This window comes from Urocampus carinirostris, chromosome 1 (assembly GCF_059441175.1).
Source record: "Urocampus carinirostris isolate Australia breed hairy pipefish chromosome 1, RoL_Ucar_1.0, whole genome shotgun sequence".
Taxonomy (NCBI): domain Eukaryota; kingdom Metazoa; phylum Chordata; class Actinopteri; order Syngnathiformes; family Syngnathidae; genus Urocampus; species Urocampus carinirostris.
This window is the reverse complement of record NC_142349.1, coordinates 73,641,783-73,655,348: the sequence shown is the minus strand read 5'-3', so window position 1 is coordinate 73,655,348 and position 13,566 is coordinate 73,641,783. Positions and strand designations below refer to the sequence as shown.

The 13,566-nt window shown below is 42.7% G+C and overlaps 1 protein-coding gene across 6 annotated transcripts in view; it reads right to left on the bottom strand.

Moving 5' to 3' along the window:
• adcy8 (adenylate cyclase 8 (brain)) overlaps positions 1-13,566 on the bottom strand; it is an 80,399-nt gene that overhangs the window by 36,460 nt on the left and 30,373 nt on the right. For all 6 annotated transcript variants that reach the window (XR_015852341.1, XM_088350589.1, XM_088350585.1 and 3 more), the window contains exons 2-5: positions 9,256-9,405; positions 5,650-5,780; positions 3,200-3,311; positions 3,005-3,132 (exon numbers count right to left, since the gene is read on the bottom strand). Coding sequence is in view for 5 of the 6 variants with exons in the window: in XM_088350589.1 (XP_088206715.1) it covers positions 3,005-3,132; positions 3,200-3,311; positions 5,650-5,780; positions 9,256-9,405 (521 nt within the window). In the remaining variant the exon portion in view is untranslated. The remainder of the gene's footprint in view (positions 1-3,004; positions 3,133-3,199; positions 3,312-5,649; positions 5,781-9,255; positions 9,406-13,566) is intronic.

Here is a 13,566-nt window from a genome sequence, read left to right as displayed (position 1 = left end):
CAAGCTACTTATCAAGCTATATAGTAAGCTATTTACATTTTTTTCCCATGCTATCTAGCTAACATCTGATCTTTTTTGTGCTAGTTATCGAGCTAAATGTTGCCTTCCTTTCTAGCTAGCTCTGTGGCTTTTTTAGCTTTCCATCTGGTTATTCAGCTAACTTTTTACTCTTTTAGCTATTTATCTAGCTCCTTGTTAATTATTTTTTACCAGTTTACCTTTCTAGCTAACTATCAAGCTACTTAGCAAGCTATATAACTAGCTTTTTACATTTATTTCCCATGCTATCCAGCTAACATTGTTTTTTTGCTAGTAATCGAGCTAAATGTTGCCTTCCTTATTAGCTAGCTTTGTCGCTTTTTTTTAGCTTTCTAGCTGACTATTTAGTTGGCTTTTTACTCTTTTAGCTAGTTATCAAGCTCGTTTTTATTTTTTTTACCAGTTTGCCTTTCTAGCTAACTATCAAGCTACTTAGCAAGCTATATAGCTAGCTTTTTATATTTTTTCCCATGCTATCGGGCCAACATTTGATCTTTTTTGCCAGTTATCAAGCTAAAATCCAAAATCCTTTCTAGCTGGCTAGCTTTGTTTTTAGCTTTTTAGCTGACTATTTAGATGACTTTTTACCGATTTAGCTAGCTATCGCGCTCCTAATTAATTTATTACCTGTTTACCTTTCTAGCTAACTATCAAGCTACTTAGCAAGCTATATAGCTAGCAAACATTTTATCTTTTTTGCCAGTTATCAAGCTAAGATTCGGAATCCTTTCTATCTAGCTAGCTTGCTATCTAGCTTTGTTTTTAGCTTTCTAGCTGACTATTTAGATGGCTTTTTACTCTTTTAGCTAGTTATTTAGCTCGTTTTTAATTTTTTAACCAGTTTACCTTTCTATCTAACTATCAAGCTACTTAGCAAGCTATATAGCTAGATTTTAAATTTTTTCCCATGCTATTTAGCTAACATTTGATCTTTTTGTGCTAGTTATCAAGCTAAATCTTGGCCTTCTTTCTAGATACCTATTTAGCTTTCTTAGCTTTCTATTTGTCTATATGGTTGACTTTTTACTATTTAAGCTAGTTATCAAGCTCCATTTTAGTTTTTTCCGGTTTACCTTTCTAGCTAACCATGAAGCTACCTTTTTAAATATTTAGCAAGCTATATAGCTATTTACATTTTTTTGGAATGCTATCCAGCTAACATTTTATCTTTTTTTGCTAGTTATCGAGCTAAATGTTGCCTTCCTTTCTAGCTAGCTCTGTCGCTCTTTTAGCTTTCCATCTGGTTGTTCAGCTGGCTTTTTACTCTTTTAGCTATTTATCTAGCTCCTTGTTAATTATTTTTTACCAGGTTACCTTTCTAGCTAACTATCAAGCTACTTAGCAAGCTATAGAGCTAGCTTTTTACATTTTTATTTGCATGCTATCCAGCAAACATTTTATTTTTTTTGCCAGTTATCAAACTAAAATTCGGAATCCTTTCTAGCTAGCTAGCTTGCTATCTAGCTTTGTTTTTAGCTTTCTAGCTGACTATTTAGATGGCTTTTTACTCTTTTAGCTAGTTATTTAGCTCGTTTTTAATTTTTTTGTTTTTTTTAAATTTTGATTTCTGACGCGGATGGCAGGCCATGTTTGGAGAACAAAGCCCCGATGACGCAGAAACGCTTGGTGTTGTTTTGAGTTTCTTCAGACATGGAGGAGACGAGGTGGAACCTACGTGGGGAGTCTCTGGCCCGCCCCATGGGAGGAGCCGACACGCCAGCTTGGGAGAAAGGCGTGGGCAGAGGAAGGAGATCAAAGAACGAGAGGGACAATCGAAAAAGAGGCTCGACGAAGACTCAAAGACACTAATTCGGCTAATTCGATGGAATTCACTTAGTTTATTATTTAAGAAATTAAATCTGAATCTAAATTTGGTAAACGGTACATTTTAATAATATTAATTCCTAACAAGGGTCAGACTAATTAGGTTTGGGCTAATTGGATACACCTATCCACAATAAACCCATTAGGCCCCTCTGGTGGACGGAGACTATCATTAAAGTTCTTTTAATGCACAGGCGGCCCGCGGGCCAAATCAGGCCCGCTAAGGGATTGAATCCGGCCGGCGAGACAACACTCAGAGAAGCGCAAGAGAAAAACGAGCCGCAGGTTGAAATATGTCCACTTGATGTTGCCAAAGAAAGGTGCCTCCAACAAAGACACTGTACTTGTACTGTATTTATTTCTCTCTCTCTCTTTCTTTTCCACCCCTTTTCTCCCTCTCCGTGTCTCTCTTTTTCTCTTCCTTTGTTGCTCTTTGTCTCTTTCTCTCCCTGTGTCTTTTTAACTTCTTTTGCTCTAACTTCCTTTTTTCCTTTTCTCTCTTTTTTCTTTCTCTCTTCCTACCCTTCGCGCTTTTTTTTCTCTATTCTCTCCTTCTGTCTTTCTATTTCTCTTTGGATTTCTTTACTCCTCTCCTTTTCTTTTCCCCCTCTCTCACAACTTTTTATCTCTTTTGTTTCTCACGCTCTCTTCTTCTTTTTCTTTCTTTGTCCCGCCCTCTCTCCTTTTCCCTCCCTCTTTCTCTTATTTCTTTATCTCTCTTTTTCTTTCTCTTCAATCTACTCGTCCGGCCCCCGGCAGAATGTTTGTTCTATCGTGTGGCCCCCGAGTTAAAATGAGTTGGACATCCCTGGTTTAATGTGTATTTAAATGAATGTGTGCTGAAAATGTCTTTCGGTCTGTTTTTTTGTATTCGTACTCTTGCGAGACTGTCCCTTTAACTGTAAAAACAGTGGAAAAAAAAGCCAAAAAAAGGTGATTTTCTCTGGATTTCATCAGAAAAAGTTGGTCTTCTAAATAGATCACCATGAAGCTTTGACTATGGTATCTTCTACTTTCCATTGACACCAAAGATCGATTTGTGAAAGCAACCTGAAGGTAATCAGCACAGTCCAGAAAATCATGGACAGCCCCTCCCTTGACAAACTGAAATAGTGAAGGAGCAAAATGTCTGGACGCTCACCTGATGGTTTGGATCATGCTGAGACCCATCTCCACGCAGCAGTGGGCGTGGTCCTGACGAGGTTCAGGGAGACCCGAAACGCAATAGTAGCAATCGCCCAGGATCTTGATGCGAAGGCAGTGGTGCTCCTGTGGAGAAAGAAGGGACGGATTCAGTCCCGGACGGACGAGGACGAGGACGGACGAGGACTCTCACGTGCGCCAGTCGGTCAAAGCGGGCAAAGAGCTCGTTGAGCATCCTCACCAGCTCCTGAGCCGACAAGGTGGTGGACAGGTTGGTGAAGCCTTTCACGTCTGCGAAAAGAATGCTGGATAAAAAATAGGGAAATGTCACTTTTTGGGGGACAAATCAGCAAAATTGTCTTCACTTTTCACAAACGAGGACACAACGAGGACATGCCATCAAGGTTTTTGTCACTGGCCCGGAGACAGCTGAACCCAGTCTTCAGAGACCAACCAAACTCGGGGTGAAACACTCGACCTACTGCACCAGGTGTCTTTTTGACGTCACCAAAACGAGTTCAGTCCACAATGAGGGACACAAAATCTCAGTGACTTGTTTGGGAAAGCTAAACTAAAAAAAGACATCTATACTACAGGGTAAGGGAACCCAATGGAGACATCAACATGAAGTCTTCAGGAGGTCTCCTCTGATACAACTGTCCATAACTTGACAGATGCTCCTGCAAGGTCTGCGCAACATCTCAGTGACCAGGTGGGACATTAGGGAGACGTCATTACAAATTTTCAGGGGCTCTTTGAGATCCTGTATCATCGAGCTGTCCAAAACTAGAGAGATGTCTCTGCAAGCCCTGCGCTAATGGTCAGAAACCTTGTGAAGACACTGAGGAGAGATCAATACAGGTTTCAAGGATGTCTTTGAGACCAAAACTGGAGAGAGTTCCCTGCAAAGTCTGTAACAATCTCTCAGAAACCTCAATGAGACATCATGGAGGTCTCTTTAAAAGTCTCCAGGAACTCTCTTATTTTAAGTCTCTTATATCCGTCCAAAACTGGACAGATGCCCCCAGCAACGTCTGCACAATATTTTCAAGACCCCTTGAATACATCAAGCAGATGTCCTAACTAGTCTTGAGCATGCTCGAGATTCTGTGAGACAGAGTCTGTCAAAAACTGAAGCAATGTCTTTACAAGGCAAATTCTCAGAGATCCTGTGGAGACATCAGAGTGATGTCCTTAAACATCTTCACGAAGTCTCTGGGATTGTATCCCACAGATCTGTCCAAAATAAGACCCTGTAAGGTCTGCAAAACCTCACAGAAACCCCATGGAGACATCATTACACGTTTTCAAGAGGTCTCTGAGATTCTGTGAGAGTGACTCTGTCCAAAACTGTAGAGAGGACCCTACAAGGTCCACGAAACCTCCCCAAAACCACATAGAGACGACAGATTGATGTCCTTACAAGCCTTCAGGTCTCTAAGATTCTGTTTCACAGATCCTTCCAAAACTTGACAGATGTCCCTAAACAGTTTGTGAAACCTTTCGGTAACCTGGTGAAGAAATCAAGGAGATGTTCTTACAAGTTCTCAGGAGGTCTCTGAGATTCTGTTTCACAGATCCTTCCAAAACTTGACAGATGTCCCTAAACAGTTTCTGAAACTTTTCGGTAACCTGGTGAATAAATCAAGGAGATGTTCCTACAAGTTCTCAGGAGGTCTCTAAAATTCAGTTTCACAGATCCTTCCAAAACTTGATAGATGTTCCTAAACAGTTTGTAACACTTTTCCGTAACCTGGTGAAGAAATCGAGGAGATGTTCCCACAAGTTCTCAGGAGGTCTCTAAAATTCTGTTTCACAGATCCTTCCAAAACTTGACAGATGTCCCTAAACAGTTTGTGAAACTTTTCGGTAACCTGGTGAAGAAATCGAGGAGATGTTCTTACAAGTTCTCAGGAGGTCTCTGAGATTGTGTTTCACAGATCCTTCAAAACTTGACAGATGTCCCTAAACAGTTTGTGAAACCTTTCGGTAACCTGGTGAAGAAATCAAGGAGATGTTCCTACAAGTTCTCAGGAGGTCTCTGAGATTCTGTTTCACAGATCCTTCAAAACTTGACAGATGTCCCTAAACAGTTGGTGAAACCTTTCGGTAACCTGGTGAAGAAATCAAGGAGAAGTTCCTAAAAGTTCTCAGGAGGTCTCTAAAATTCTGTTTCACAGATCCTTCCAAAACTTGACAGATGTCCCTAAACAGTTTGTGAAAGTTTTCGGTAACCTGGTGAAGAAATCAAGGAGATGTTCCTACAAGTTCTCACGAGGTCTCTAAAATTCTGTTTCACAGATCCTTCCAAAACTTGACAGATGTCCCTAAACAGTTTGTGAAAGTTTTCGGTAACCTGGTGAAGAAATCGAGGAGATGTTCTTACAAGTTCTCAGGAGGTCTCTGAGATTCTGTGAGTCGGCTTTTGTCCAAAAGTAGACCGATGTACCTGTGAGGTCCACACAATCCCACAGAGACCCTCTGGAGACATGAAGGAGAAAGGCCCAATTGGGACACCTTCACCCATCTCCAGGACATAGTATCCTCACGAAAATGTCCCCTTCAGGAGGTTAGTGCAAAAACCACTGAAGACCATTCAGATGTCTCGGCCAGTGAGTCCAACAGGGGATAATGGATCCCTACCTGACGTTTTCGTATCGGTGTATGTAGATGCGATGGAACTGATGCTGGAGGTGCTCGTCTTCCACGTTGCTCATGTCGTTGATCATTTCCAGGACCACGAAACGAGGCAGGACAGACAGGACCAGACGCTCCTGCGCAGGACAGACCGCAAACGATAGAAAGGGACAGTGTGTGTTTTTAGTGCCTCCTAGAAAATAAAACTCATAAACTATTATCTAATCGTGCATTTTATTTCAATGACATGACATAATAGTTGTCAGCCATCTTGCTGCTACACGCTTGACAGATGTCTTCACTGCTAGTGTCCACTTCCTGGGGTGTGTTTTAGGCAAGTACAGCCTGGTGGCAGACAGTACTGGTTCCCTTGGTTACCAGTATCAGGAGAAGCCTTTCGATCCGACTCAGATACAGCTCCTTCATCATCGGGTCGCCGTTGTTTTGGGGTATGAGTCGTCTTCCTGCTCTTCAGAGACGAGGCGGACTTCAGTCTTTTTCTGCTTCTTCTTTTCTTTCTTTTTTACTTTCCCCCCCCATCTTTTCTGATATTTTCTTACTTTTTCCCTTTTCTTTTTCTCTTGTCTTTTTCTTCTTCTCTTTTCATCATTATTTTCTCCTTTTCTTTCTTCTTTCCTTTCTTCTTTCTTTCCTACTGTTTTTTTCTTTTTCTTTTTGCCTTTATTTTTTAATTTCTTTTTTTTTCTTTACTTTTCCCCTTTTTACTTTCTCCCTTTTTTTTCTTTTTCTCTTTTTCATTTCTTCATTCTTTCTTTCTTCCGTTTCTTTATTTTTTCTTTCTCTCATTCTTTTTTATTTTTCTACTTACTTTTTTCCTGTTTTTCTTGTTTTAGTTTTTTCCCTCTACTTTCTTTCTTTTTTTCATTCTTTCTTTTCTCCATTTTCTTTCCTTTTTACTTTATTTTTTTGGACAAAAAACAAACAGAGGTAGAATGTAGCGTTGTCTTATTTTGAGTCTCAGCAGTTTGTATTCTTCCTTGTGCTTTTTAGCATCCTTTTTTTCTCGCACGACACGATACAGTAATATTTTGTGGTCACGTCATGCATTTATTTTGCTTTTTATATTTTGTCATGTACCTTTTCGTGTATTTTGTTGTTTATTTTGATGTTTATTTCGTTGCATGTAATGTTGTGTACTTTCTCATTTATCTAATTATGTGTTTTGTTGTGTATTTTGACATGTATAATTTGACAAGTATTTTTTACCAGGTATTTTGTCAAGTATTTTTTGTGTATTTTGAGACAACAAAATGTTATTCAAATGAGGGGGCGGGTCAAAGTATCTGAGCTTTTCACCGATTGGTTGATCATGTAGTAGCCAATTTGTTGGTCACTGATTAACCAATAGTTGAGAAGCTCAGTCAGTTTGACCCGCCCCTCTCATTTGATTTGGTACGAAATAAACAACAAAATAAACACCGAAATAAAGAAATGCCAAAAGACAAATCGATTTAATATGATCCGGTATTTTATGATCTCAATTGTCTGTTTTCTCACACATTTTTTTCTCTTAATTTGGGTGTTAGAGCGCTCGTCTTGGATCCAAGAGGTCGTAGGTTCGATTCCCGACTCCTTAGAGTTAAATGTGGAAGGGTCCTTGGGCAAGACACCGAATCCCCAATGCCCCCGATAGCAGCATGGCTGACGCCGCTATCTATGTGTGAGTGTGTGGGTGAATGGGTAAAGTGAGAAGTACATTGTAAAGCACTTATCTTAGGACCAATGGGTCGCAGGTTCGATTCCCAGCTCCTCTGAGTTAAATGTGGAAGGGTCCTTGGGCAAGAGACTGAACCCCCTAATGCCCCCCGATAAGCAGGTTGTTGCTATCGGTGTGTGAGTGTGTGTGTGTGAGTGTGTGAATGGGTAAAGTGTGAAGTACATTGTAAAGCCCTCGTTTTGGACCAAAACGTCACAGGTTCGATTCCTCCTGTGAGTTAAATGTGGAAGGGTCTTTGGGCAAGACACTGAACCCTCTAATGCCTGATGCATCCTGATAAGCAGGTTGTTGCTATCGGTGTGTGAGTGCATGTGTGTATGAATGGGTGAAGTGTGAAGTATATTGTAGAGCACTTATCTAAGGACCAAAAAGTCACAGGTTCGATTCCTGACTCCTTCGAGTTAAACATGGAAGGGTCCTTGGGCAAGACACTGAACCCACTAACGCACTTCGATAAGCAGGTTAATGCTATCGGTGTGTGAGTGCATGTGGGTGAATGGGTAAAGTGTGAAGTACATTGTAAAGCACTGATCTCAGGACCAAGAAGTCACAGGTTCGATTCCTGACTCCTTCGAGTTAAATGTGGAAGGGTCCTTGGGCAAGACACTGAACCCCCTAATGCATCCTGACAAGCAGGTTGTTGCTATCGGTGTGTGAGTGCATGTGTGTATGAATGGTTGAAGTGTGAAGTATATTGTAGAGCACTTATCTAAGGACCAAAAAGTCACAGGTTCGATTCCTGACTCCTTCGAGTTAAACATGGAAGGGTCCTTGGGCAAGACACTGAACCCACTAACGCACTCCGATAAGCAGGTTAATGCTATCGGTGTGTGAGTGCATGTGGGTGAATGGGTAAAGTGTGAAGTACATTGTAAAGCACTGATCTCAGGACCAAGAAGTCACAGGTTCGATTCCTGACTCCTTCGAGTTAAACGTGGAAGGGTCCTTGGGCAAGACACTGAACCCCCTAATGCATCCTGACAAGCAGGTTGTTGCTATCGGCGTGTGAGTGTGTGAATAGGTAAAGTGTGAAGTACATTGTAGAACCCTCATTTTGGACCAAAACGTCACAGGTTCGATTCCTCCTGTGAGTTAAATGTGGAAAGGTCTTTGGTCAAGACACTAAACCCTCTAATGCCCCCTGATAAGCAGGTTGTAGCTATCGATGTGTGAGCGTGTGTATGTGAAAGGGTAAAGTGTGAAGTACATTGTAAAGCACTTATCTTCGGACCAATAAGTCACAGGTTCAATTCCCGACTCCTTCGAGTTAAATGTGGAAGGGTCCTTGGGCAAGACACTGAACCCCCTAACGCCCTCCGATAAGCAGGTTGTTGCTATTGGTGTGTAAGCGCGTGTGTGTGAATGGGTAAAGTGTGAAGTATGTTGTAGAGCACTTATCTTCGGACCAATGAGTCACAGGTTCAATTCCCGACTCCTTTGAGGTAAATGTGGAAGTGTCCTTGGGCAAGACACTGAACCCCCTAATGCATCCTGATAAGCAGGTTGTTGCTATCGCTGTGTGAGTGTGTGAATGGGTAAAGTGTGAAGTACATTGTAGAGCGCTCGTTTTGGACCCAAACGTCACAGGTTCGATTCCTCCTGTGAGTTAAATGTGGAAGAGTCCCAGGGCAAGACACTGAACCCCCAAATAGCAGGTAGGCACCTAGCACAGCTGACTCCCTATTGGTGTGTGAGTGTGTGTGTGAATGGGTAAGTGTAAAGTACATTGTAAAGCGCTTTGAGAGGTCTTCGGTGACTCCAAAAACCCTGTATAAATCCAGTCCGTATACCATTGAATCGATTTCGCCGGCATGTATTGGTAGCCATTCATTTTTCCGTACATGACTCCGTCCTACAGGGTCCGGGGTTCTGACCTGTCTCTGGTTCTCGGTCTCCAGTCTCAGCCGGGCCTCGATGCATCGCCGGGTCTCCAGGAAGGCCTGGCGCTGAGCCCGGTCCGAAAGGTAACTGATGAAGATCCCGGCCGTGTTCATGCACACAAACAGAACCGTCTGGGCCGCCACCTGCCAAAACAGTAGCGCACTAGCTTAGCGTCGTTAGCCTCGACGAGCGCCTAAAACTAGACACATGTTTATTTGTTTGGCCCTTAATCACAAAGAGTCTCAAAGGGCTGCACAGACCACAGACTGTTATGACACCATCCCCTGATCTAAAACCGACATGAGGGCAAGGAAAAACTCAAAAACCTCAAGTCAAGTCCTGTTTATTTGTTTGGCCCTTAATCACAAAGAGTCTCAAAGAGCTGCACAGACCACAGACTATTATGACACTAACACAATTTAGATCACAGGTGTCAAAGAGGCAGCCCGCGGGCCAGATGAGGCCCGCTAAGGGATTGAATCCGGCCCGCGAGACACCACTCAGAGAAGCGCAAGAAAAAAACAAGCTGCAGTTTAAAATATGTCAACTTGATGTTGCCAAAGCCAGGTGCCTCCAACAAAGACACTGTACTTGTATTTATTTCTCGCTCGCTGTCTCTCTCTCTCTCTCTCTCTCTCTCTCTCTCTCTCTCTCTCTCTGTCTCTCTCTCTTTCTTTCTTTTCCACCCCTTTTCTCCCACTCTGTCTCTGTCTCTTTCACTTTCTGTGTCTCTTTTTCTCTTCCTTTGTAGCTCTTTGTCTCTATTTCTCTGTGTCTTTTAACCTCTTTTGCTCTAACTTCCTTTTTTTTCCTTTTCTCTCTTTTCACTTTCTCTCTTCATACCCTTCGCACTTTCTTTTCTTTTTTCTCTCCTTCTGTCTTTCCATTTCTCTTTGGATTTCTTTGTTCCTCTCCCTTTCTTTTCCCACTCTCTCACAACTTTTTATCTCTTTTGTTTCTCACGCTCTCTTCTTCTTTTTCTTTCTTTGTCCCGCCCTCTCTCCTTTTCCCTCCCTCTTTCTCTTATTTCCTTATCTCACTTTCTTTCTCTTTAATCTACTAGTCCGGCCCCCGACAGAATGTTTGTTCTATTTTGTGGCCCCCGAGTTAAAATGAGTTTGACACCCCTGATTTAGATGAATGACAAGAGGGTTCAGAAAATAAGCAACAAAAAACACAACTTAGGCGTTCTCCAATTTAGGATATTGAAGGATTTTATATATTTGACTATAAAGGATTTTGTACCATCGAATACAAATGACATTTAAATGCAAAAGATATTCACTGGCTGAGCTGTGGGCCGAGATCAATGCAACCTTGTGAAGAATGACGGGAACTGGGACGAAGGGATGGAATGATAATCAGCGCTTCCCGACGCAAGAGGGGCTTTCGTGACGCAGGGGTCCAGACATCGGGGCGACGAGGTGGAACCCACATGGGCGTTCCTGGCCCGCCCATGGGAGGAGCCGGTACGCCAGCTTGGGAGAGACGTGGGTCAGTTGGTAAACAGTAAACGGTACATTTTTTAATAGTTTAATTCCTAACTTTATCCAAAATCCATTGATATGTGCTAAAAGCACACGTTGATTAAAGTTTAGTCTCCCGCAGTCAAGACCAAAGGACTAATCCAAATCCTACCGCAACCTTGATGTGGAGCTCTAAGATGAATCAGACCCTTGTTAGAGTTTATTGACTCGTAAAAGGGAGTTATGAGGCAAAACGCACAGATGACAACATGGAACTTCAAATGATGCAGGAATGCTTTTAGGCGGATTCTTCATTTTCCTCATGTTGAGGTTTTTGAGTTTTACCTTGCCCTCATGTAGGTTTTAGATCAGGGGATGGTGTCATAATAGTCTGTGGTCTGTACAGCCCTTTGAGACTCTTTGTGATTAAGGGCCAAACAAATAAACAGGACTTGACTTGACTTGAGGTTTTGAGTTTTTCCTTGCCCTCATGTAGGTTTTAGATCAGAGGATGGTGTCATAATAGTCTATGGTGTGCAAAAATCTGTGGTTTGTGCAGCTCTTTGAGACTCTTTGTGATTATGGGTGTCACAAATAAACAGGACTTGAGGTTTTGAATTTTTCCTTGCCCTCATGTAGGTTTTAGATCAGGGGACAGTGTCATAATAGTCTGTGGTCTGTGCAGCCCTTTGAGACTCTTTGTGATTATGGGTGTCACAAATAAACATGACTTGACTTGATATTAGCTTCAGGGGGCAATGACTTTTTCACATCGGGCCAGATTAGTTTAAATAGAATGAACTATTCAAAACTGCATTTTCTATTTCCTTGGGTTGTCCCTATGTGATATTCAAATTGCTTTGATGGCAGCGTCGTTGGTGAATTGTCACCCAAAGTGTAATTAGGAGCATTTCTTGTTCCCAAAAAGCGTTTAAAGGCTTTAGTTTGTTTGCACAGAAGGTCAGATGATGCAACACAAAGATGATGTAACACAATGGAAACAGTCGGGAACGCGACAACAACCCCGGGAGTCATTAGCAAAGGCCGACAAGTGCGGGCAGGTTTTTGTCGCCCTTTATTTTTGGCCAGAGTAACCGAAATTGGACCGGGGTACAAGTACTGTTACTCGAGTACAAATACAAAGTACTTGGTGAGTAAACTACTCAAGTACTGACTAACAGATTTATTGATGATTTTGTAAAGAACCGTTTGACCGGATCATCAAATCACTACGAAAAAACAAGTCTGTGTGATTGTAAGTCTGTGAACTTATTCTGTAGATGTCAGGACCAGAACGGAGACAGAACCCACTCGCGTAACGTTTCTCACAGTTTTATTGGGAAGAAGGAAAAGGAGCGCACACACGATCCGGAGAGCGCTGGTGGCAGGGTGTAGGTTGCTCAGACGCGGAAGTGGGACTTCCGTGGCGAGCGATGGCGGTGTCGGAAACGGAAAAACGGGTCAGTCGCCGGGACAGGAGAGCAAAAACGTGGTCGGGATCGGAAACAAGTCAAAAACCAGGAGACGAGAGGAGCCGTGGTCGAGATAAAAAACGAGTCGTTATTCGGGACGGGAGAACAAAGGTGGTCGAGATTAAAAAAGGGTGTCATTCGGGACGGGAGAGTAGACATGGTCGAGATCAAAACAGGTCGTCATTCGGGACGAGAGAGCAGACGTGGTCGAGATCAAAACAGGTCGTAATTGGGGACGGGAGAGCAAATGTGGTCGAGATCAAAATGGATCGTTATTCGGGGAGGGAGAGCAGACATGGTCATGATCGTAGCAGGAGACAAACAGGAGCGGAAAACGAAACAGTCAAAAAAGGGCTTGTCGTGTAAAAACAGAGATTCGCAGACGGACCGACAAAAGGGGACTGACAGGACAGAGTTTAAATTCCGACATGGAGCCAATCTGTCAACAAGCTGCAGCTGGCGCCACACGGGCGGGGCCAATTGGGCACCATGGCAACCGTGACATTTCATCATGATTTATGAGGTTTGTTTTTTGTCTCGTGGTTTGAGACATTTTGTTATTTTATTCCGCATTCTTGTGATTAAATCAATTTTTGAGAACCTTCCTGCTTCTTGCGTTCGGGTCCACCGCAAATTGTTTCTTGTGAGCTCCCCCTACGGGCAAAAAACAACTCCGCGTCCAACACGTTTTTTTTTCCTTTGGCTCGAATTCTCACTCGATTTTTTGTTCCGCTCTTTTTCTTTACTTTTATGACGCATACCAGCTCGCCTGCTTGACTACCGTACCACTAAACCCCCCCCTAAAAAAAAAGGAAAGCAGTGCGTGAGTCACCAGCTGGAAGCTAAAAATACTTTCCGGAGCGACTGAGCGGCTGATTCATGCCACAGACACACATTCCGAGTTGCCGGTAGCCCAAAAAACCCCCCGAAGAAACCCTAAATGTTCTGCCGTCAGCTAGAAAACCAGAAGACCCAAAGTCTCTCGATCAAGGGGTGTGCAAACTTTTGAGAAGGCGGGGGGCCACATTGGGTCCGGCATGTGTCGTGCACACTAAAATAAGTCCAAGGAAAACTACAAACTACGCTGAAAATTGAGCAAAAAACATTAAATTTCACATACTTGCACGCGCAACATAAGGAGCTCGACAGAGCTGTAATAATAACTGCAGCCAGAAGGTGGCAGCAGCAAGTCGACTATATTAAAGCTTGGCAATACAACAATTGGATGATTTGACCTTGGAACAGTAGATGAAGAAAGTCAAACTGTGAACATTACTCATTTGAAAAATCCAATCGTGCTGCTTCGTATCGGCGTGGTAGTCAGTTACAATGTTCCTTGTGGGGTGCTCAATCAAGAAAAATCGTC